We start from the raw sequence: 25971 nt of genomic DNA, 5'->3' as shown, positions 1-25971 counted from the left end.
ATTCTTTAGCTAATCTTATATTGATTATATTTCTAGAGTCATGGATGCTATAATGTCACCCATAACCGAGTGTATATATATATACCACTCACTCGAGTCACTTCCCCTCATCACCTCATCCTCCAAAGTTTATGTGGCGTGGTCTTTCGTAGCATTTAACGCATAAAAATTAATTTTTTGATTTTGGGAACCATGCAACATAATTTTTGAGAGATGGAAGGTGATGGAGTGATGATCAATAGAATTATTCGAATAATCAATCACATAAAGAGGATAGAAGATTTTTTATTTTTTTATTTTTTTACAATCCCCTACCAAGTTGTGAGTAACAATGTTTTGGGCCCAATTTAGGGATTCAATTTCCTTGATTCACACTATTTAATGAAAATTGTACCAATAAAATGGATGGGAGGGGGCAGGTGTTGAAGGGCAGGTCTATTCAAGGCAGAATTCTATATTGAAGACTAGCATCTCAATGAAGACAATGAGGAGACCATTCATATGTTAGAAGTTGTATAGTTAGATAGGAGATGAAAAGTTGTAATTTCTCATTAGTCATTATTGATGTAGTAGTTGTAAAATTGTATAATCTTACAATTGTATAATCATTATATATATATGGAAAAATTACAGTTTACCCCCTCAAAGTTGTCAGCGATTTGCAATTCGACCTCCAAAGTTTCAATTTTTGCAATCCACCCTCTCAAAGTTTCATTTTTTTTTAATTCAGCCATTCCGTCAGTCAAAACCACTTTGACTGACGGAACAGTAATCACGTGATCACTGTTGGCATTTTGGGGACCAAAATGCCCCCAATCCCCTGGTTTTTCGCACAGGTTGCTCAAAGTGCAGGTCCCACTTGTATATCATATTTGGCCGAAGAAGCATCGGACAAGTTGGAGTTCTTACCTTCTTGGGACTCCATGGACCAAGATCTGCTTTCATTATATGGGCAATACCGATCTACTTTAGTAGATCATATATATATATATATATATATTTTTTCCTTTTTTATTTTCATCTGATATTCATGATTCTGAAGTTTATGTAAGACGGCGGTTGATTTCAGGGAGGTTGAGATTGTTGTTGTTGATACAGTGATAGGATTATTATAATGAAGAATTGTTGTTGATATAATGATATTTGTTCATATTCTTCTTGGTGCCAAGCTAATAACCGTATAAATTTTTGATTTTGTGTGTTTTCAAATTCTTTCTGGTTTTTCTTGTGGGTTGTGAGAACCTCATTGTATCTATAAAATTTCAAACGAGAATTCAAATTTCCACATGAACCACAGCAAAAGGATAGGACTGAACAATTTTCAGTTTTCATTCGCTCCTTCCTTTCCACCGGATTCTCAGTAACCAAACAAAGATTTTTTTTTTTTTAAAAAAAAACTCAATCCATTTACAAATTTTATATACTACCGATCTCTTTCCTTATTTTCACTACCTATCTGTTCCTTTTTTTCCCTACCGATCAACTGGCTCACCCAAAATAAAATTTTCATTTTCCAATGAATTCAAAGTCAAAAAAAAAAAAAAAAAAAAAGACTTCCACAACCAAAGCACTCGAAAATTCTCTTTTCTCTCAGTTTCTCTGCATCCAAACGATGATTAAATCTCAACCTTTCTCTTCGGAATCGGCCGGCCAGCGTTAAGATCAAAAGTGATCTCCGACATGCTCGTCGTCGTTCTCGGCAAACATAGGAGTGAGAGTCTGTGGGATGGAGGGCATTTTGGGTAGAAAAAGGTTAGAAGTGATGGGGGCATTTTCGGTAGAAAAAGGTCAGAAGTGATCACGTGCGTCGCACGTGATCACTGTTCCGTCAGTCAAAGCCGCTTTGACTGACGGAATGCCTGAATTGAAAAAAATTGAAACTTTAGGGGGGTGGATTGCAAAAATTGAAACTTTGGAGGTCGAATTGCAAATCGCTGACAACTTTAGGGGGGTAAACTGTAATTTTCCCAAAAAAAAAAAAAAAAGTGATTCTCACATGTAGAGGACATATGACATTCTTATAGAATAGGTTGGAGAACCCAATTTAGAAGAAAACTCTATCCATTGCGGAGGATGGGGTACTGATCCTGTGGTTCGCCGTTCCTACTTCCTTCCCACAAGGTAAGCAGATTGGGTTTCTGGGTGGGCTTTGTTGCCTTAGATGGGCTCAAGTGTTCGGTCACGTGGGAGTTCTTGGGCCAGGCCCAAATTTGTGGATAATGGGTATATTATTCACTTCAAATTCATAGAAAAAGGGAAATAAACCCATTTGTTATAAAAATCATGTTAAAGCGTACGTGCTTTTCTGTTGTGGGCTCAGGTGTTCGGTCCTCGGGGACTTTCACTGGCTTTGCCTGAACTTCCTTTCCTCCACGAGCAGGTGGGCGAAGTGAGTAAGCGCTTCTTCATTAGTTCCCTCGTCCTTAATTTCCTCGAACTTGCCAGTGTCCAAATTCACTCTTGACACTGGCTTCTTCAATAGCTCCTTCCCAATCTCCACAAGCCTTTCCAGATTCTCCCTGGTTGCAATGTCAACAGACGCTGCTTCTCCCGTCAAATTCTCACCCTATATTATATATTTCCATGACAACATTAATTAACATCATGCGGTCATCAATTATATCAAAAAGAATTGGTACCTGAATACGAAGGTAGCTATTCTTCCGATCGAGGGCTTGGAAGAGGGTGGACACGGGAAAGTCAACCATGTCACTGCTTGCATCGCCATATACATCAAGCAAGGGAGTGGCGCCAAAGTCATAGAGCCAGTTGAGCGAACCCCATGTGGAGGCCGTGGCTGCAGTATACTTCTCTTCATGCTTGGCCTCGCCTGTGCCCAACGAAAGAACTAGCATTCTCTTGCTACACTCCATCGGCTTTATGTCATTTGAGTCTATGTTTTGCATCAATATTTCTTTCAAAATCTGGTTTATGGCCATCATAGCCTGTGGATGTAGTCAATATGGATAAGACAACTTGCCAACTTGCAAAGCTTCAAGGCTAAACGTGCCTCTAAATTATCCAAGTAGCTAGCTACTTATTATTAAATTATCAGTTATCTCAAAAGTTTAAACTAATAAGAAGATGCAGATTTAATTATTTAACAATTAGTTTAACATCCCTTCTCACGTGTGGGCTCAAACTTCTTTTTAATAGATGATGCTCAACACGTAAAATATTTAATTTAAATGGGGGTAAATTGACGGAATCAAGGTTCGATTCCAAAAGCTCTTATACCATGTTAAATTGCAGTTATCCCAAAAACTTAAGATTATAAAAAGAAATAAATTTAATCACTTAACTATTACTTTAAGACTTACAGGATTATTGGCAGCAACCCCACCATCAATGAGATCGAAACTGTGAATGTGTCCCTCAGCGTCCTCTGTCTCAAAGTAGTGTGCTGGAAGAAAAGTGGGGGCTGCAGAGGTGCCTATGCAAACATCCGCTAGCCTAGCGTTCTTCAAATCATTCAATTTTGCCTGCACAAAAATATATTACATCGGTTTGGGATCGATATACCTTCTAATTAACTTCACATTTGTAACCACAAAATTAATTCCAAGAATTTTGGCGAAATTGACTTATTCATACATCGTTGGAATTAAAGATAACTGGCTGAAGAAGCTTGATATCGAAGGATGGTATGATCACGTTTGTTAGGGTCTCTTTCAGGGTTAAATTGCCAAGCAGCCCGTTTATCAGTGACCGGAGGTAGTTCCCGTCGTACTTCGGCCCCATCACGGCACCGATCATGCACGTCATTGAACTCACCAAATTGTTGTAACTGGTTACAACAAAAAATGGTAAAGCTTAATTAAAGAAAAAGGCTTTTAATTTGCTTTTGTCGTTTCAATATATAGAGTTTACCCGTTCTGAGGAAAAATCTTGGGACAGTGCTCTATGTAGAAGTCGGTGATGTCCTTCGCAGCGTACATGGGACGGTTGTCCTTGTCGGGAGCTGTAAGCATGGCGGTGACTAGCCCACCTGTACTTGTTCCTGCAACTATGTCGAAATAATCTGCAATTCTTGCATTGGGACCGTCCAATTCCTAAACATACACAAAAATCATGAAATTAACAAATTAAATCAAACGGAATTAAGAGGTGGCTTATGGCTATATATATATGTTTGTTGAAGTACCTGAAGCTTAGATTCAAGAAAGCCGAGGAGGGTGCCAGGAATTATCCCTCTAATCCCACGGTCCCACCTCCATCAATGCTCAACACAGTCACCATCTTTCCCTTTCTAGTCGTACCGGTCGCCATCTTGATTCAAAAGAGCTTCTTGATTATGATTTTTCAATACTTTAGCAAATTAATATCAGTTCGACGCTTAATGCAATGTACAATCAAACATGCCCATATATATCAATTGGATACTTCATTACAAGAACCCAAAGAAGACTTGACAGCATGGTCCATGTCACGTGGGAATACTACTTTTATTATATTGTATTATCTTTGTCGTCTTAAGGCATACCTTTATTGATTTGCTCTATGTCCTTTATTCTCGATCTGCACTGGGGAAAATTACTCCCGATCATCCATGCCATGTCAACTTGATGCTCGAGGAACACGTCATAGTCTTGTCAATCACCCATGCCATGTGATCAACTTGTAGTCTTGTACTTTAATTGGTTCAAGATTCAAAATTTAATGGTAATTTTTGATATCAAATCGAAAAATATATACTTAAGAACATAGAAGTGAAGAATCTACGTAGCATTCCTCGGTCCGAAATAAATAAGAGTTGAAACCTTTGAGGACAAGTTACCAGGCAGCAATGAGCCCATACTTTGGACCAAAAACTTTGAGCCCGCGGATCAATTCTGGCCCAAAACGTAGCATAATTGGGAGGGCCCCATTGGTGACAGTAATGGGAATAGAATCTAGTTCTTTGGCCCAATAAGGGAGAATTTGGTTCTAATAAAGCTTTAGCCGAAGAATATTCTCAGCAGAGGGTGAAAGATTATGAGCGCACTGCGCATCTTGCGCACTGTAAATCCAGAATCCCTGTGTTCTCGTCGTAATACGTCACAGCCAATCAATCCTCCACGTCCACGCTTGAAATTTTCCGTCGCTAAAACCTTTCTCGGACTCAACGGCGCGCGCAGCAGCAGCTTAACCGTGACTCGTCTCCCAACTCACCAACTAAGAACGGCCGAGTCGTGCATGGCCGAGTCTGATTCCAGGTCCGATCGTCCCCATTTCTTATTCTTCAGTTAAATCGTTTCTTTTATCTTTTGTTCTTCGGCTTTAACTTTTACTTTCGTTTTCTACAGCGTGGTAAATCCAGCTTATGCTGAGATTATTGTGGTGCGCCACGGCGAAACGGAGTGGAACGTTGACGGAAGAATTCAGGTCCTTGTTCTTTTCTTTTTCTGAGAGTTTGAAATGGCGTCGGTTATCGAAATTTGATTTTGTGCCATTTGTAAATGCTTAAGTCCATCCTACAACCTTAGTGAGATTGATCGTTGTATGAATAATGGAATGTGTGTGTTAGATAGATGACTAGATTATGTTGGTCGTTAGATTTGTAGCCTGCCATGAGCTTACGAGATGCGGCACTCTTATTGAAAAATTCACTGATTTTGTGGTTAGGTTATGTTCTATAAAGACAGTGTTAGCGTTTATGGTTTATTTAGGCAATTAGGGTACCACTTATTTCAAAAGCTTAATTGATAGGAAAATGCATTTAATCATTTAAATTATTATCCTAATACTTCCTCACGTGCAGCTGAAACTCCTCTTCAACAAGGCTCAACACGTAAAATATAACTAAAATGAAAGAAGGTATAGAGTCAAGTATTGCAAGATCGTTAAAAGCGTAAGGTTATCTAGTAGGAGTAAAAATAACGAGGGGTAGAGTCAGATTCAAATTCATGAACTTTGATCTGATACCATTTTAAACCACCACTTATCTTAGCTTAAACTCATCGAAAAGAGTGCACTAATAATTTTAAATTAATATTTTAACAGGCGCAAAGGGCACAATGTTAAAGATATCATGTGATTTGTGTAGGACATATAACATGGTCCTACAAATCCAATTTCATCACCCTAACTGCACTGATAGTACATAGTTTTCTTATCAATCCTCTCTCTATATATATATTTGTAAAACAATTGATAATTCATAGTCTGCAACCATAAGAAAACATTAAACCATAAACTACCAATCAATGGGAGGAGCCAGGGGCTCTTTTGCCACAATTTGCTCAAAGAGTTTATGGGAGATGGTGTCTCACGCTGTTTACAATGACCGACTTGATTCACTTCAATGATAAGAATCACTTGGAGCTTAAACCCTTTTAAGCAAGACACTCATTAAATAATTGTGATAACATGCTTCTACTTGCTAATGAGCTCTAGATTAAATGATGCATCCTCCCTCTTTAAATACAATACAGGACTGAGGGTAAGGTCTTGCTTTAAAGACCTGTTGGAAGCGCTTGTGACTTACCAATAGTAAAAAAAGAAAAAACGAACTATGCTACTCAAGCTCATAATCAGTTCAACGTGGAGGCAATAGTCTTCTAAAATAATAAATAAGTCAATCCAGCGCAACCTCCAAATTGGTTCAGTCTGATTTTTACTCTTAAAAAGCCAACTACTCCATCTTGACATGAGAGCACTTGTGATAATAACAAACAACGCTCGTATCTTTTCTGAGACTCTGATTTTTGCCTCATGTTTTCAATATTTATACTTTAACAAATAATGTATCTTTAAACAGGGACACCTGGATGTTGAACTTAATGATGCTGGGAGACAACAAGCAGCTGCAGTAAGTTATCTCACTTATATATTACATGCCTTGGATTGCATTGAAAACCCAGATAATGGGTTTTGAGCCTTGCGGAAGGTTGTCTCGTTTGCCTTAGTCTTACAACTTAATCTTCTTTGCCCTGAAGGTGGCTGATAGACTATCCAGGGAACCTAACATCTCTGTTGTATACTCTTCCGACTTGAAACGAGCTTTCGATACTGCACAGATAATTGCAACCAGCTGTGGTGGGCTAGAGGTATGAATTTACAAGATACTTTCTTGAAGTTGCATCTTATTGTGAGTAGATGATTGTGCTGGTTTCAATTGTGATTGCAGTTATGTGTATGTAATCAGACTGAAGCCATTTATTTTCTTTGATGCAATCCATCTTACATTGGAAAGTCTTATTTTATGCCACAAACATACTAAGAAAGCAGCTTGAAATATTTGTATTTTGGTAATCAACTGAACTAGAAACACTCACTCATGGTGTCATGGTTTTGGTAATCAACCCAACTAAATATCTTTCTTCAACTACTTGAGTTTGGCCTCACAAATCTTTTTCTACTGTTGTACTGTATTTAGGGCCATATCTTTTGCTAAATTATAATGCGATTGTTTTCTTTATTGTCATCTCAGATTTGAACCCCTTCTCCGGCCTTTGGCCTTGAGCACTTTTTACTTGAACCACTCTGAATCAACTAGGTTAGTACTTGGTTATTGCTGCATGTGATTGAACCATCTCATCTTTTTTCTGGGCAATTGAACCATCTCATTTAACTTCTCATCAGTTGTCCTTATTTGGTTCTCCTACTAGTAATTAACTATGGCAATAGGGTTTTAGTGCAGATAATCCTAAGCAAGTATATTCGCTATTTTGCCTGTATTATCCTTTATTTTGGCTGGATACATTGTCTAGTAAATTTTTGCTCTAAAAAAATGGAGGGGGCCAAAGGGAGATTTTTCTTATTAAGGTATGAAGTTAAATTTGGTTTAGAATACGGTACTGATTCCATAGGTGCTTAAATGATCCCCTCAATCAACTAAAATGGATAAATTGATTAGTTGAGGTGTCTCATAAGGGAAAAAAAAAAATGTAGCAAATTGAAGATATTTGGTTCTTCAGCTTAAAAGCTATTGTATACGTGGGCTCTATTGTATACTTCCTGTGTACATGGGTTGCACCCCTCTGCGATTTTATAAATTTGATATTACCTATCAAAAAAAAAAAGGATCAACGACAGTGTAATGCAAAATGAAATGCCAATCTTGTGTAATATAAAACTTAATAATTGATTTGGTGATGGTAAAAGTGTCAACTAGTTTAGCTGATGAGGTCTCTCAGCACCATAAGAGTGACCTGGGTTCAAATTCCACCCTTATAGGCATAGATTAAATATTAAAGAGTTAATTTCTCTCTTTCAGATAACCTAAATATTTCACATGGTGAAGTCTGGAAATTATCATGATATGATACCATAAAATTATGCATTTTGAGATTATTAATGGTTTCAAGTATTAATTTCTCTCTTTCAGATAACCTCGTTTTTCTTTTTTATTTTATTTCACCACTGCAATACTTGAAATGTTTCACATGGTGGAGTCTGGAAATTATCGTGATATGATATGATAAAACTATACCTTTTGAAATTATTAATGGTATAGTTGTTGACGATCTTGTTTTTGAGTATATTAAGTGATCTGAACATGGAAAGTAGAATGTCATGTTCGTCAAATTCTAATTTCAGGTTATTAAAGAACCTGACTTACGGGAAAGACACTTGGGGGATCTTCAAGGCCTTGTACTACGTGAAGCAGCAAAGATTAGTCCTAAGGCTTACAAGGCATTTTTAAATCACAAGACTGATCAGGAACTTCCAGTAAGTACACTGTTTGCTTTATGTGTTATACCGTTGGAGAACCTTATGGCTTGTGAGAGAGGCTGCAGAATGGATCAGGCTGGTCCTAGCTTGGCCCCTTCAGCCAAAAATCTGAGCTTGAACTTTTTTGTCCTAACCAACTGTAGACCATAATATAAACATAATTACATATGTAATTTTTAATACTAAAGTTGCTCACGGTAATTGATGTGGCAAGATTTATCACAGATTACATGGTCGAAGCCACCTCTAACATTGTGTTTAGAATGTAGGGTTGTCTCTAAACCGTCAAGCATGATGAGTCCAATAACTTGGGTTCAAAGGGAAACTAGGGGTGAAGATTATATTTGAAATTGAAAGCATTATTAAATGGTCTGCTATATCTTGGCCGACTCAGGTCAGCAGCATCAGCTTCATCTTTGTTGAGGCCCAAGTAATATTGGGCTTAGTTAAGGCTTTTAGATCTCAAGCTGGGATTTGTATTTCAAGCTGTCCTTGTACTTCATCCTCATGTGAAATACATTTTTCTAATGACTTTCATTCACATTAAACCGACTGAACATGAGAATCTTCCAATGCAAGAAATAGGACTTGGGTTGTTGACTTGTTCTTACTCATCTAATTACTACAGACCTCTTCCACTTTCTTTTAGTTGGTTGGAATATCAGTAGAACGCATCTCTTTTGTCTAATTAGGTGCACATAAAATTTATGTTAGTAATCCATCCCTTATCCCTTATGGTTGGGCTTCTTTGTTCCCTCCTTAGCACTGATGTTGTATGGCTGGAGCAAGAGAAAGAGTGAAATGCTTGGAGAAATATGACTAAAGTAGTTACACTGGAGACATTTAATGTGCATGAAATTTTAGTTTTGGGGTAAACTGAAAAGTTATTGGAATCAATCACTTACCTTTGTACTACATATGTAGGGTGGTGGTGAAAGTCTCGACCAACTTTATGAACGGTGCACATCATCATTGGAGAGAATTGGTAGAAAGCATAAAGGTATTGTCATTGAGGTTGTCTCTTTCATAACTTTTCTATCAGAAATTTACAAAAAGATTGAAAGGTTAGATACATTTATTCTTCATTAACAATATGTGCCTTGTCCTTGTTAATTTTTTTGTTTGCATCCGTACTTTGCTACAGTCCAATGCACATAAACTCTACCTCCATAGTTGCCGCTTAATGATAGCACGGATTGACTAGAAACTACTAACCCGTTTTTGATTGGCGGACACCGTCAGAGTTCCAAAATCATCGGTGCTATATTTACTAAGAGCATCTCCAGCAGTGCTTCTAAATTAGTTTTTTAGCTAAATTTAGCTATTTTCGTGCTCCAGCAAATACTTTAAAATAAAAGGTTTCCCTACATATACTAAAAAGACTAACCGGTACTACAGTGAACTTTCAAATATGAAAGTTCACTGTAGCACCTGTTTGTCTTTCTTTATTCTTTTTTTCTTTCTCCCTTCTCTCCTCCTCTTTTTCTCTCTCTCCCTCAACACTAGTTCGTTCTATTTGAAAGTTCACTAGTACCTGTTAGTCTTTTTTTATTCTTTTTTTCTTTCTCCCTTCTCTCCTCCTCTCTTTCTCTCTCTCCCTCAACGCTTGTTCGTTCTCTTCCCCATTGAGCTTCCTGGCGAGAAAAATGGTGCAAGAAAAGCACTTCCACCAAGCCATAGAAGAAGAACCAGCGCCTACCCACCACATCCACTGTCGCCGTAGATGAAGCACTTCCACCATGGAATTCAAGAGAGATGAGGGCTTGGTTTTGTAGCCCATTTCTCCAACCCATCACGCCAAGAGATGAGAGATGGTCTGATCGAATTTTTATCCCTGCATTTCACGGTCTGATCTGATTTCCAGGTGTTAATTTGTTGGTCTGGTTTCAAAACAAAAACAAAAACAAAGAATGATTAATAGAAAACAAAAAAAAGGTGGGTCAGGGATGTTTTCTAGAAAATGAAAAAACAGAAAAGAACGAAACAAAAAACAAAAAACAAGGGAGAGAGATGATTACAGTGATTTTGGTGGAATGGCCGATGATTACAGTGATTTTGGTGTTGCTCTGGTTTTGGAGAGAGATAGAGGAGAGAGGGGAAAGAAAAGGTGAGGATAATAAACAATAAAAATAAGATTAAAAAATAGTATTTAAATAAAATAGAGAGTAAAATAGAGAGTATGCTAGAGTTTATTGGGAAAAAAGTAATAGTTAAACTAAAAAAAAGTTGATTTTGACCGACTAAAATAGCCTTCAACTATTGAGATGCTCTAAACTATTATAAGACATTGTCAGGGGAGAATGACCAGTTGTAAACTGCCATTGTTGGTTGCAGGAGAACGAGTGGTCGTAGTCACTCATGGTGGTGTCATCAGAACACTGTATAAAAAAGCTTGCCCTAATGGAAGGTCTGGAGGGAAAGTGCTGAATACATCCGTCAACATATTTCTCTTGTCAGACGGGGAGTGGACCATAAAATTGCGGGGTGATACCAGTCATCTCAACCAAACAGGATTTCTGGAGTCGGGATTTGGTGGGGATAGAACTTCTGGTTAGTTTGTGCATGGTGCGCTGGCATTTTGCAGCCATTTATTTCCAAGCAGTGGCATGCTGGACTTCTGAAAGGTACTAGCAACCACTTGGCATTATTGAAGGCTGAATTAATAGTGTAATGGTTTTGTCCAATATACAGTAGGTTTGGTTTTCTATGTTGATGAGCGTGTTGTCATCATTACTGTTGTTGAGTTATTCCCACACTTCAAGTTGACATGTTGATTTGTAAGGTTGTGAATTTGTTCTATTGATCTATCCAATATTCTAAGTTAACGTGGTGATTGTAGTTTATGAAATGGGGGTGGTTCAGCCACCTCCTTTGACCAAATAAGGGTGGGATTGGGCCACTCCTCTGATTTTACTATTTTTTAATTTTTAAGGATATTTTGGTCTTGTTGAAAAAAATTAGGAATTTTGTCTTTTTGCTGGCGTTAGAGACATTAGCATTTGTTCTTTTGGGACAAAAATTTGTTACAAACTGGTTTGTGGTTAATTCATGCAAACTCATCTAATAAAGTGATATGTGTTCCTTAACATGTGAAAATAACATATTTTTTTTAATAAGATGTGCTTCTCACATTTTTTTTAATAGCTATAGAACACATGTCACTTTATTATGTGTTTGTATAAATTAGCTACAAACCAGTTTGTAGCAAATTTATGTTCTTTTGTTTGGTAGTTTAAGGAAAGCATTGACACAATTGATAGTTTCGGGGGAGGGGAGGGGGGACATTGACAATATGGGGTAGTAGTTTGAGACAACAAGTGAAGCTTAACACAGAATATTTAATTAAAATAAGAGGTGAATAACAGAGATAAAGGTTTTTTTTTTTTTGGAAAAAAATAGAGATAAAGTTTAAACTAAAAACATTGCTCTAATACCATATTAAATTGTTATTCCCAAAAGTTTTAAACCTATAAGAATTGATGAAATTTAATCATTTAATTTTATATTTTAACTAAGAACAATGATGTATGCGTTGAAGCATCTAAAGTAACATATTACCGGCAAACTCAAACCTTGTTTGTACATGACTCGGAACAATTCAATCGACCATGCATGGGTAAAATAGGTTACTTGGGTTGAAGTCATGCGACATAGACTGATCACCGGCAAAACATGTCCAAGCACAGGCTGTCAGACTTCCAAGTGTCGCATCAAAATTCAAAGTAGATGGTGCAAAAAATCCGAGCATCAAATTGGAATCGTCATATATATATATATATATTGCTCGTGTAACTCTAGGAAGGATTTGCTCTGTCCTTTGGTCTCTCCGAGTCTATGTTGCTTGGCTAGTGGAATTGTAAAGTTGATTCTAGGTGTCTGTCAGCAGCAGATCATACTAAGGCCTTGTGTGTCTCATTCACCAACTCTTTGGATCACTTTCAGAACCCACTATCAAGCTGCATCTCACAACCCACTTACTTTTCCTTTTGTTCGAATATATTATATTTTTATTTTATAATTATTTTACAATACAGATTTGGCAAATTCGACTAATCCTTTAATCAATCTTTTAAAAAAATAATAAATAAAGTTTTGGTTGAGACTACCACATTAACACTGAGAAATAATTATGAGATAAAAATATTGTGTATAACATTAATCTTATTTGAATATGACTTTCCAACTATTCGCATGTGCAAATGGTTTGTTTTGTGTTTGCATTTTGGTTCCTTTCCCATGCATTCCAAATATGGTACAAAGCCTTGTGATGTTTGCTAACAAGAACATTCATATTCATATTCATACTACACAATCTATATCTTGTCTCACTGGACTGATGTGGTAGCACCCATTAGGCCTTGAATTAGTCCTAATAAAATATATATATATATATATCAATTATTGATAGGTACTACCACATTCATCTAATAATGTGGGTGTAATATATAGCATTATTTTTTTTTTTTGTGTGTATTAGGATAGAGTTTTCCTTCAAATATAAAATAAATAATGATACTCATTTCACATCAATTAATGTGACGTATTTTAAATAGTTTTTCATGTCAGCCACAATAAAAGAAAAAGAAAAAAAAAAGTAATTTGAAACATGTCACATCAACCAATGTAAAATGTTTATAAAAAGTAGCATTACTCATATAAAATTGTCATGTGTATTCCTTAGCATTAAAAACACGTAAGAATTTTATATACTAAATTAAAAGAATTTCTTTCTACCTCATTTTATGTTAAAGAAAATGGATGAGCACGTAAGGTATAAATTGTGTTGAGATGGCAAGGGCCCATGATGCAATAGGTGCACTTAATTTTATTCCAAGTGTAAGGTAAGCATGCGCATCATGTGTGGGGGCTATTGTCTCGTATAGAATGCACAGGCAGTTAGACGAGACGTGGACAACTTTTTATTTTGTTGGTGTTTGATGCTGACTTTTTAACCTTTTTCCTTGGAGAGATGTTTTTGACTTTCGACTCGAGGAAGAACCAATCATGGAAACATTTTAATTATGTCTTTGATGACATTTTTAGGTGGTCACACTTGATGTTTTGTATATGAATATGTCGTTGAAACAAATAAATAACCAATTTGTCAATCTATAAATTACAAGGGTCGCTCGCATGTTCAGTTGGACCAGCGTACACCTTCTGCTTTTTAATTTCTTTTTGTTTCTTTTTGTCAGTGGATCTATCATATCTTTTAGTAGTCAATTGGATTAGATTGGTACACTCATCCTCTTCTTTTCAAGCAAAACTTTAAAAAAAAAATAAACAAAAGAAAAAGGAGAGAGAAATCCTTCTTCTTTTTTTTTTTCTTTTTTTTTTAATTTAATTTGGTAAAATAATTTTTCAAGGGGCAAAACGAATGAATAAAAAAGTGGGTTAACCCTTTTTTTTTTTTTTTTTAATTTAATTTAACCTAATAAATTGGCACATATTATCATATGTTCTCCTGGTGTCTTCTTAGAGCCTGTTTGATATTGCGTTTGAGAAATAAAGCTTTTAAGTTAAAAAGAGCTTTTACATAAAGCGCAAAAGTATTTTTTGACAATTTTTAAACTTTTTAGACCCTTAAAAATACTTTTAATTTTTTTTATCAACCGAGTACTTTTTTTCTTCAAACTAGATTTTTTTTTAGTGTTAAAAGTACTTTTAGATCTCTTAAACGCAATTCCTAACAGGTCTTTAGTCATAATTGGATATTATTTTTTTAAAAAGAAAAAAAAAAAACTTTCCTTACTTTTTTCACTTTATTCTTAAAAAATAATATTCATTTAAGACGAAAAGAACATTAAAAAAAAATCAGGAAACCATCTAACATTATCTTTTTAAAAAATATATATATAAGAATGGAGTGTTTTACTATTCATATTTAAAATAAATATAAAAATCACATTATATAAATATATATGCTATTATTTAAAAAGAAAAAAATTGTCCTTTTATGGTATTATTTCAAAGATTTTTTTTTTTCTTTCTTTCCTTTTAACTAAAAGGGAAGAAGAAGAAGAAGACAAATGAGTCAGGAGCCAGAACTTTTTTCAAAGGCCCTGATATTTGGCGCCAAATTAACAAGAGAGTGGCACATCAGTTCATCATTATCATCGTCATTTATAATCCAAAAGTCAAAACCATAGCTCAAGTGCATCAGAGATAAAATATTAAAATAAAATACTCTTACAAAAAAAAAAAATTATTAAAATAAAATACGGTAACGTTGCATTCATATTCAATGTCTAAAACAACCTTTTTTTTTCCTTTTCAGAGCGGTCCAAATCATCCGTCCACTACCATATAATCTAATAAATATATGTACAATACCAATAGGGGAGGGAGGAGGTCCAGGAGGACAATGAACCTGTTAGTTTTATATTATATAATCCTTTTAATTATTTCTTTTTTCTTCATTTAGATATATATATATATTTATTATTGGTCTCATTATTTATAAATGATCTTTATTGGCTTCATCCTCCTTAACTTGGCGCCATTTTGTTTACACTTCATAATCTAAGTACAATTCCTTCATACAGTGAAATAATAACAATATATTTCAAATTAATTACGTATTTAAATTCATCTTAAATTATCTTTGTTGGTCTCATTATTTATATGCATACCTATAAACTTCTATTAACCGACAATATTGGCCCCCTATGGGCCACTCTATACAACAAAGAATGCAGATTAAAAATACCATGCTTTTATTTTTTTGTACCAAGCACAAATTGCAATTTTGAACCCCAAACTCTCGAAAAACAAACATTTAAATGTTGAGCTATGGTCACAAATTATGCAATATTTAACGTATTATTGACTACATGTACACTATATACAAATGGTTAATATAAAGAAACACATTCATATTTTAGTAGAGGACAATGATCCAATATTATTCTAGATAATACAGAAAGTTAAATAACTTAAAAAAGGGAGAGCGGCAGAGTATACTTGCTTCAAACAGCTTAAAATGCGAGACTCACTTGTTTGGAATATTTCAACCTCACAAATTCATTTTTAGGGTAACTTCACTATAGACTTTTGAATTACTACGCGATTTGACAAGCCCAAAAAAAAAAAAAAAAAAATTTCAAAACCTCTTAATTTGAACCCCTAAACTTTCAATTACAGTCAATTTAAATTCTTGTATCAGATTTTAAATGTTAAAAGTGAGACAATAACGTTTATACCTTTGATTTTTTTATAAAATTTCAAATTTACCATTAATTTCAAATTAAAAATAAATAAATAAATAAAAACGAAAATCGTACATATTTTGGTATTTTTAGGTATTTTTTCTGGCGAAATGATTCAAATTGATTGCAATTGAAAGTTCAGAGGTTTAAATTAAAAAGTTATAAAATTTAAGACAAACTTATTAAATCCTGTGATAATTTAGAAGGTTAAAATAAAATTATCCTTTCATTCTTTAAACCTTTTCAAAATTTAAGACAAATGAATCTGGCAACTGTTTGAATTTTTTATTATAAGATCATTCTAATAATAGATATCTCCATCCGTTGCTGAAAAGTTCTGATGACCGTGTTTGAGTGGGCAACAGGGCAATGAATGTTGGATTTTTGGGATTATATATATGTTTGCCACTTCGGCGACTTCGGATGAACCCCCCGCGCGTGCGTATATATATATATATATATATATATATAATATGAATTTCCATGGGATAGCAAAGCAAGCACGCAAGCATGCATCTATCTGGGAAAGTGCATTTGAATTCAGTACACTGTGCGTCATGAATGAGTTCTTATTGCTCCGCCGTGGCCTGCCCCCAACTGCAACGACGAAAAAGTAAACAAAACGCAGCGACGCTTATCTATAAAAGATTGTGTGAGATTCTTTTGTACGAACAACATGCACATACACCTAATGATTGACCCCAAAAAATAAAAAATAAATAAATAAAAATTCCTTTTAAATTTTTTTTAACACATTGTTTAGGGCAAATTTGATCCGTTAAAATTGGTTTAGGGCCATCCCTGCATGACACATGGCGTAATTAGATTTCCAGCATATTTTCCTTCTTTATATAATTTGGACTTCTCAAAATCTCCTGCATCTTTTCATAACCGTTTATATATATATATATATATATGTTAACCAAAAAAATATGTTGTTGTATGTCATTTGACGATTCTTGTTGGTTGACTTTTATAAAGGTCTTCTTTCTTTTCGTTCAATTGTTGTTGATTAATGCTGATTTATGTTTTACAACCTTACGTGGCCCATGGGTTTAGTCATTTCTCTTTCGCGAAAGCTCAGTTTTGTTTCATCTATTATATTATTTATTTGAAGATGGGTTCTACGTGACTACGTGTCAATTTATCCGGATGCATGTCTGCATCTTGGATGTTCTCGGTATATTCTTCCTCAAACAATAGTATAAATGATTCATACCAACCTTAAACAATTTTTTTTTTTTCTTTCAAGATTAAGATGACATAAATATCAACCTTCAAGTTGATATGGTTGCAATCTCACCCAGATGTAACATTCAATAGCCAATCCCTCATTTCGCTAGCTTAGTCAATGGTATATCATGTTAACATTCATTATTTGAACTCTAAAGAGCTAAAGAGCGAATGACAGCTTATAAATATAATATGAAATTCTTCACTCAAGTACACTTAATTAAATTTACTGTAATTCAGTCAAATTTTCCGCCTATAGTACTCACTAAAATGACTTGAGCGTCGGAATGGTCTTGTTGAATCTACCGACAAATCTTCTAACTTCCTATTTTTGTAAATCTTCCTCATGATGAGAGGAGTGTGGTCACTACACTAACAGCTAAGCTGTGAGCCTATACATGATCCAAACCAAAAAAATGAGAAAATGGTCCCAACCTCATGTGAAGTAGGCATAGAAAATTTTGGAACCCTTCGTTTCACGCATTCATTTAATTCCATATATGTTTTTTTCCCAATCGCATGTGATTTGGACCGCTCCTGTGCCAGACATCTACATGAGCTATCCTTTTCTTGCGCTTAGCAAATCAATTATTATTAAGTGCAACAGATACTACGTTCCATTGGTTCCAAGATAAATAAAACAAAGGGGACCAAAGATTTTCATTGCTTTAATAATATGCTACATTTTTAATAGGTAATTTTTTTAAGCGTTTTAATGTAAAGAAACGGTCTACATTTTGTAATTTATGAATTTATAATTTTTTTAAAAAATTATTTGGGATCCTATTCTAATATATTTTTTGTAGTTTCTTTTTTTTTTAAAAAAAAAAAAAATAAATCAGTTATGTTTTGTTTTGAAACTGAGGATCACTTTTTAATTTTTTTTTTTTAAAAAAAGGATCAGTTTTTAAAATTTTGATGATCTGTCAAATAAATAATAATTTAAAGAGACTAAATGTATTTTTCCGATATTAACACGAGAATACAAGGCAGCTTGTCCGGTAAGCAAGGTATAGATAAACGGCGTGATTTTGACTTTCGGCACGTTTGCCTCTCTCTCCCAGACAACACTAACGAAACCATAGCGCCCATTTTGTCTCAAAAAAGAAATAGAAACAAAATCAAGGAAATTTCCTTCTTGAGTAGTTTTATTTATGACATCCAATTGCGTCAATTGAGGAACAGAACCAGAACGATTAAATCAAACAGATGAGAACCAGCCCCGATGCGCGCCACGTGGAATGCATCGGGAGTCTACATTCTTGACCACTCAAAGTCCTCCACGTACCACTAGGTATGATCAATTAGAAATTTTAATACCGGAGTAACACTTTTTCTTTTCTTTTCTTTTTTTAATTTTTTTAAAAAAAGACTATTTTTAATTGTTGAATTAACAAAAAGAAGCAATCGTCGTTTCCTTTTTATCACGTTCCATGGATCTCTCTCTTTTTCTCTCTCTCCCACCATTGTTAGCATTTCAATCACTGGGGGACAAAGCTGAGTTGTATATAAAACCCTGAGTTTTTTAAATTCCCGAAGAATTTCAAATCCATTATCCATAAGAATTGCAATGCTCTGACGAATTGGAATTGAAATCCCCACTCTCTCAATTTGGGAGGCTATCGAATGGGTCTCTGCACCTCCAAACCCTCCACGACCCCCTGCCCGTCCTCTCCGAAATCCGATCCTGAACCTGCCAAGGAAAATTCTATTCCGGCCAACAATTGCGCTTTTTCAGCCAGGGATAGCACAAAAACGACTTCGAGCTCCGCCAATGGCGAGAGCCAAAACCCTACCGGCGAGCAGAACGGGAAGAAATCTCCGTTCTTCCCGTTCTACAGTCCGAGCCCGGCGCACTACCTCTTCTCGAAGAAGTCTCCGGCGAGATCTCCGGCAAATGTGAGCTCGAACTCGACGCCAAGGCGGTTCTTCAGGAAGCCGTTCCCGCCTCCGTCGCCGGCGAAGCACATACGGGCCGCGCTGGCGAGGCGGCACGGCTCGGTGAAGCCGAACGAAGCGTCGATACCGGAGGGGAGCGAGGCGGAGCGCGTGACCGGGCTGGACAAGAGCTTCGGGTTCTCCAAACATTTCGGGAGCAAGTACGAGCTCGGAGACGAGGTCGGGCGAGGGCATTTCGGGTATACTTGCGCCGCCAAGTTCAAGAAGGGCGAGCTCAAGGGCCAACAGGTCGCCGTAAAAGTCATACCCAAAGCCAAGGTTTTCGCCTTATTCATGCCTAATATTGTTCGATTTTCAATCTTAGCATGAATGTGTTGGTTACTTTTTATGAATAAGTGAATTCAGTGTGTTTTTGACATTGCTAGAGATTGGATCCATAGGTGGGTTTTTAGTATTCTTCATTCGCTGTGAAATAGATTTATTTGTTTCTAGAAGAACGGTCTTTGTGAATGGTTTTATGTGAATGCTTATGTGTTTCACGGACAAATTTGTAGAGTTCTTTGATCGCTGTTGCCAGTTTCTACGTGAGTGAGGTGGGAGTGGGGCTTTGATATGATTGGAGATTTGGAGTTTGACATTTTCTTTACACGGAACTTTCTGTATTGGCCCAAACATTATTTGAGACATTTGATTCTAATTATGTTATTCTTGTTGTTAAGTAGATGTAGTTGGTCAACTAATGTCCGGCTTGGCTATGGAGTATGGAATCAATTAGAATAAAAGGTTTACTATTACATTTGATTTGTTTTTGAATGTTTATTGGTCTAAAATAATGTTGGGTTTAGGCCAATTTTTCATTTCATAAGAACAGGAAAATGAATTACCCTTTATTTCTAGAAAAAAAATAAGAGTTAAATTTACAATGGACTGCCCATCTTATTTCTTTGAATTTGTTTATATTTTAAAATGAGAAATGCTAGGGGTACTAACTCTTTTACTAACAGAGGCTTACTAAACTGATGTATAGCTCATTCATTGGAGAAAAACAAATAATTAATTAAGAGAAATGTAACGAGTACTAATGAATGAGCTATACATCAGTTTAGTAAGTTTCTGTTAGTAAAAAAGTTAGTGCCCCTAATATTTCTCTTTTAAAATAGGTAGTGAAGACTGGAAGAATCTTTTACTTCTTGAACTAGTGTAAATATCATGCAATTTAGAGAACTTTTGAAAATAATCTATCTATATTGGGATAATGCCATTTATAAATGCTCCGTGGAATTAACTTAAGCAACCTGATAGAATGCTATAGCAATAGATATGAAAAGTTAATAAGTTATGCTATAAGGTTTAACTCATATAGGTTTTAAATGTTGGAGATTAGCATGTGGTAAATAACTACTTATCCCAAAAGTTTAAGCTGATAGGAGTGAATTTAATTATTTAGTTTAATATTCTAACACCCTCCCTCAAATTCCCTGCAACAAGTGAAACCTAACAGGTGGAATATTTTAATTTAGATACCATGTTAAATAACCACTTATCCCAAGAGCTTAAGCTAATAAGAATAAGTGAATTTAGTCATTTAATTTAATATTCTAACCACATGCTGTAATGTTTGTCATCCAAATGCTATATAGATAGGATATTATCCATTTTACTCTATTTTTTTTTCGACACATGGTTTACATATTCTTACAAGTTCTACAAGTGCTAGAAGCAAATCAGCTTTTAGTCACCATTGTGCCTTTTACTGTTTTTTTCTTTTTTGGCAGATTTATCTGTTTTGTTAGTTGATCCAGTGTTACCTGCTTTCAGTCAAACTTGCTATTGTTATGCCTGAACTTGTTAGTTGATCCAGTGTTACTTGCTTTTAGTCAAACTTGTTATTGTTATGACGGAACTGGGAGAAGTTTTTATGTTAGTGTATAGCACTCTAAAGTGCTGTCTTTTTATTTTTATTTTGTTACTCTGTCTTATTTGCTTATCATTATTCTCATTATTGTTGTTAGATGACCACTGCCATTGCCATTGAGGATGTGAGAAGGGAGGTAAAAATATTGAGAGCATTGACTGGGCATAACAATCTAGTACAGTTCTATGATGCTTATGAAGACCATGATAACGTGTATATAGTAATGGAGTAAGCTCTGACTGCAACCTTTTCATTGAATTAGATGCTGCTGTTAATGTTTTATGACTATTTGGAAAATATCTTTTGAGTTTTTTCTTTATGAATGTTGGGACTGGTTATTAGTGGGAGGACTCATCATCACTTGCTTATACAGAATTTTATTTTAATGAGCTCTGATTAATTGTCTATCATTGCTCAGGTTATGCGAAGGAGGGGAGCTCTTGGATAGAATACTATCAAGGTATTTCTTTCTTTGCTAGCAAGATCAAATAGGTTACTCTTTCAGCTTATTAAAGTTAATGGACAAGGAGACAAACAAGAAAAAAAGAAAAGAAAAAGAAATTTATGAAAGAGAAAGCTGATCAGTAGCTTATAAAGCTCTCATATGCATCTTAGCTTATAAGTACATACTCTTTTTCTTCTGCAGGGGTGGGAAATATACAGAAGATGATGCAAAGGCTGTCATGATACAGATATTAAATGTTGTTGCGTTTTGCCATCTCCAGGGTGTGGTGCATCGCGATCTTAAACCTGAGGTGGAGTATATTCATATTATTTCATTACCTTTAGAAAAATATATTGATTTATGCTGGAGTTCACCTAGTCATTGGAATATGCTGTTACAAAAAACCTAAAACTTTTTCCATGAGCATTACAGTAGGACCAAGCTGTCTGGTTGAACCAGTTCAGCCCAGAATCGAGAACCTGTTGGGTCTCTCCGCATAACAACTCTATTTTTTCCCACCCTTTTAGGAAGACTGCTATGTGATTTGCCTTTGATTTTCTAAACTACACTAGATATGTCTCTGTTCGCACTAAAAGGTAGGGTAATTGTCACTTAAATTGAATAGAACTTGGATTCTGTAATAAGTTCCAAACACCTCTTTTCAATAGATCATGTGTGTGATTTACCTTTATATATCTTTAGATATAGATTAGTGCTTGGATGTAATTATCTCCCTGTAAATCTTCTAGATGGCTTTAAGATATCCCTGTCCGTCTTGCTGTCAAACAGAGGAAGTATTGTGTACTCAATGCTGGTAGCCTGCAATTTTCCAGGATACTAAAGTTATGGAAGTTCAGTGAGCATATACTTGCTTACCTAATGTAGTTGTTTTACTAAATCATTTGTTCAGTAATGTTTGTACGAACGATTTCATATTTCCTACTGCTTGTAATAGTTGTACTCTTCTTTTGTCTATATTGATTCTCATCAAGTGTAGTTAATTGCTGTTTCAGAATTTCCTGTTTATGTCAAAGGATGAAAACTCACAGTTGAAGGCCATAGATTTTGGCTTGTCAGATTTTGTGAAACCAGGTTAGTCCTCAAGGTTTGGATACGTAAGTTGCACTGCTTTCTGTTTATAGCTCTTTGAAGTCTTAATAGTTTAAAATGTTTCAATTGCTTTGCAGATGAAAGGCTTAATGACATAGTTGGTAGTGCATACTACGTAGCTCCAGAAGTTCTACATAGATCGTACACTACAGAGGCAGATGTATGGAGTATTGGCGTAATTGCTTATATCCTGTTGTGTGGTAGCCGTCCGTTTTGGGCCAGAACTGAGTCTGGGATCTTTCGGGCTGTATTAAAAGCTGATCCGAGTTTTGAAGAACCACCTTGGCCCTCTTTGTCTGCTGAGGCAAAAGATTTTGTTAAGCGCCTATTGAATAAAGACCCACGGAAAAGAATGACAGCTGCTCAAGCTCTAAGTGAGTGCCTTATCCACTGCCAGAAGTGTTCTGTTGTTGTTCTTATATCCGTATAGTTTTTCCTCAAGCATTCCTCTTGCAGGTCATCCTTGGATTAAAAATTCTAATGATGCAAAAGTTCCACTCGACATACTAATATTTAAACTCATGAAAACATATATGCGATCATCATCTCTTCGGAAAGCTGCTTTAAAGGTGTGTATATGATGCCATTTATAATTGGAGATGATTTACTTATATGTTTCTCTTTAGTATTTATGTGAGTCTGAATTATTAGATTCTTTTGATGCCATTGAAATTTCTCTTCATGTTTACTTGAATTCTTTATGTCCTGGTTCGTTTACAATAGGTTCATGCATTTAGTAGTATTAGCTTTTTCTAGCTTAATCATTTAGAGCATTCCCAATGGAAGAGCCAAATGTTATTTTTATCTAAAATAGCTCTTCAAATGTTTAAAAAACCCCCCACATTGGATTAGCTAAAAAAAATGTAAAATAGATATTTGATTGAAAGAGCTAAAAAAAAAAGCTAAATGTAGCAGCACTTTTCAAGAGAACTATTTTATTTTTCATTGTTTCTCTCATCTGTTTTTTATTTTTCCCAAATCTTTTCCCATTTTTTCTCTGCATGTTCTTTTTTTCCCAAATTTTTTCTCATTTATCCTCACATGTTCTCTTTTTCCCAAAACTTTTCTTACTTTTAATAATATTTTAATAGAATAAATAGAAATATAACTAATCGGATATAGAGACATTTAAAAATGGCTTAGCTAAACTAGATAAATGTGAGTTTTAAGAAGCCATTTTACATAAAAATATGGCTCCTCCATTGGGAATGTGTTGGTGTCAAATTATGTCTGATTAGCTATATTATTTTTCTGCCTCTGGAAAGCAAAATGTGTTGGTGTCAAACAGTTCATTACATTTTTCTTTTCATTGTTGTTGCAGGCTCTATCTAAAACGTTGACTGTAGATGAGCTATTTTATTTGAGGGAGCAGTATGCACTGTTGGAACCAAACAAGAGCGGCACCATAAGCTTAGAGAATGTCAAAGTGGTTGGTTTCTTTCCATATGTCTCACTTTTTAAACTGTATGTTGTAAATTACGCTCTCACTTTTTAGCTCTTGTCAGGCCTTGATGAAATATGCAACAGATGCTATGAAGGAGTCACGAGTCCCTGATTTCCTAGTGTCGGTAGGTGCCTTGACAACTGCGACGCATGTGGCAATTATTATTATTATTTTTTTCTCAACTTTATTGCTAAATTGTGTTCCCTCTCTTTGGTTGCAGCTTAATGCATTGCAATACAGAAGGATGGACTTTGAGGAGTTCTGTGCAGCTGCACTAAGCGTGCATCAACTTGAGGCTCTTGATCGGTGGGAGCAACATGCCCGTTGTGCTTATGAACTTTTTGAGAAGGATGGAAACAGGGCTATTGTCATTGAGGAGTTGGCTTCGGTATGTTTGGTTCAACAATAACAACATTGCATGCGTGCAAGCCTTTGTGTGAAATTACAAATATTAATAATCAACTACTGCACGCGTAACGTATCAATAAAAAACAAAGATGTTTTTTGAGGTTTAGATGGAGAATCAATCATTATACACTGTCGAATCGGTAGTGATTTTTTCATTGTTTGGAATGTCACCTTTTTTTTTTTTGGCTGCAATGGGAATGTTTGCGCTATTGGGAAAGCTGGTAAAATCTCAAAATGTTTGCTTGTTATTGTATGTGTGTTTTTGCATAAAGTTCTGGGTGTTTGTGTGTTCTACACCAGTGAGTGTTAGGGCTCATCTTGTCTCTGTATCTTGCCCTTGGCATTGTTTGTAGCTGCTTCTTATTTTAATCCTGTTATGCACTTCAATGCTATTCTCTTTTCACATTTTCTATCCTAAATTCTCTACAGATGAAAAAGAATACTCTTCCATTTTCGCATTTATTTTTAGTTGTTGTACTTGGCTGGAGAAACAGTGAAGCTTGAATTCATCTTGTCAACAAACACGATACAGACTGATCCATAATTTTTTGTGCGCAATTTTTCAGGAACTTGGCCTCAGTCCTTCTGTGCCTGTTCATGCTGTTCTTCACGATTGGGTTAGGCATACTGATGGAAAGTTGAGCTTCCTTGGGTTTGTCAAATTGTTGCATGGTGTATCTAGCCGGACCCTTGCAAAAGCTCAATAAAAGCTTTGAATGAAGCCCATGCTGGAGATCCAAGAAGCATTCTGCAGACTTGACCTGCAAAAGAGCTGGTGATGGATGATTAAGGCACTTTCTAGACCTTAAAATGTCGGGGGAATATTTGGCATGTCAATTAGGGTCAGCAGAGTTTGTTTTGGCTTATTTTCATCTTGACGGGCCATGCTGGAGTGCACTCAAGATTGGAGTTGACCCTTGTGCTCCTTCAAGCAATGAGGCGCATGAATTTTGTGCTTCCTCTGTAAAGCTGTAGTTGAGTCTGTTTAGTTGCAGGTGAGAATATTTTTATCAAATGTTTATTACTTGCTTGACAATCACACTTGATTTTCTGACTCAATTGGACTGGTGTGACATGTCCAAAGTTGTGTTGATCAGTGTTTCATTCTTTCTAATCAAAAGTCTCTGCTCATCTTCACCCCATTTTCTCCAAAGCTAAATGAGTACTTGTGGGAGAATTTTGATTGCTTGATTTTGTTTGACGACGGTTCTGTGCTGTGCCGTGCCGCATTTTATTAGACCCAACACGTCCCATTCCCTGGCATTTACAATTTTACAGCGAGTTTCTTATCCCCATATACGAGTTATTGATCATAATACAATGAATCATTCTCGCGATTATTGGTTTTATTGCTATGTATTTCAGTTGGACACAGTTTTTGTTCTAATTTGCTTGGAGGGATTTTTTTCAACCCAATTTATAAATTTACCATATGTCCAAGCACTTTTTCTTCTAACTTTTACGTGTTTAAGATACACATGTGAGTCTTATAGACAGCAGTAAAACTATGTCTATTTCAATTTTTAATGGTACAACGGTACAATCCTTCTTATGGCGTGGACATTTTTGTTTTTTGAAATATTGCAAATTGACAATAGTATTTGAATAGATGATACTTGATTTGGTTTATAACGTGTTACACGTTGTAACATTA

The 25971-nt window shown here is 35.5% G+C and overlaps 2 protein-coding genes and 1 pseudogene across 2 annotated transcripts; 2 read left to right on the top strand and 1 right to left on the bottom strand.

Annotated features, from left to right (window-relative positions):
• LOC132186549 (patatin-like protein 2) overlaps positions 1-4269 on the bottom strand; it is a 5081-nt pseudogene extending 812 nt beyond the window's left edge.
• A 690-nt stretch (positions 4270-4959) lies between these two features.
• LOC132187022 (phosphoglycerate mutase-like protein 4) lies at positions 4960-11486 on the top strand. The gene is made up of 7 exons (XM_059601173.1): positions 4960-5195; positions 5286-5364; positions 6740-6790; positions 6918-7028; positions 8521-8652; positions 9580-9655; positions 10990-11486. Exons 1-7 carry the CDS (start codon positions 4975-4977, stop codon positions 11208-11210), a joined length of 891 nt encoding a protein of 296 aa, XP_059457156.1. The 5' UTR covers positions 4960-4974; the 3' UTR covers positions 11211-11486.
• Positions 11487-18493: 7007 nt separating this feature from the next.
• On the top strand, positions 18494-25459 carry LOC132186080 (CDPK-related kinase 5). Its single transcript, XM_059599870.1, has 11 exons — positions 18494-19313; positions 21008-21138; positions 21329-21370; positions 21557-21665; positions 22369-22447; positions 22543-22839; positions 22922-23034; positions 23787-23894; positions 23971-24033; positions 24130-24297; positions 24884-25459. The coding sequence occupies exons 1-11, from the start codon at positions 18723-18725 to the stop codon at positions 25022-25024; spliced, it is 1842 nt and encodes a 613-aa protein (XP_059455853.1). The 5' UTR covers positions 18494-18722; the 3' UTR covers positions 25025-25459.
• Positions 25460-25971: the final 512 nt, after the last annotated feature.

The sequence above is a fragment of the Corylus avellana genome, chromosome ca7 (assembly GCF_901000735.1).
Source record: "Corylus avellana chromosome ca7, CavTom2PMs-1.0".
In the NCBI taxonomy this organism is placed as follows: domain Eukaryota; kingdom Viridiplantae; phylum Streptophyta; class Magnoliopsida; order Fagales; family Betulaceae; genus Corylus; species Corylus avellana.
The sequence above is the reverse complement of the archived record's forward strand: the minus strand, read 5'-3'. Positions and strand labels throughout refer to the sequence as shown.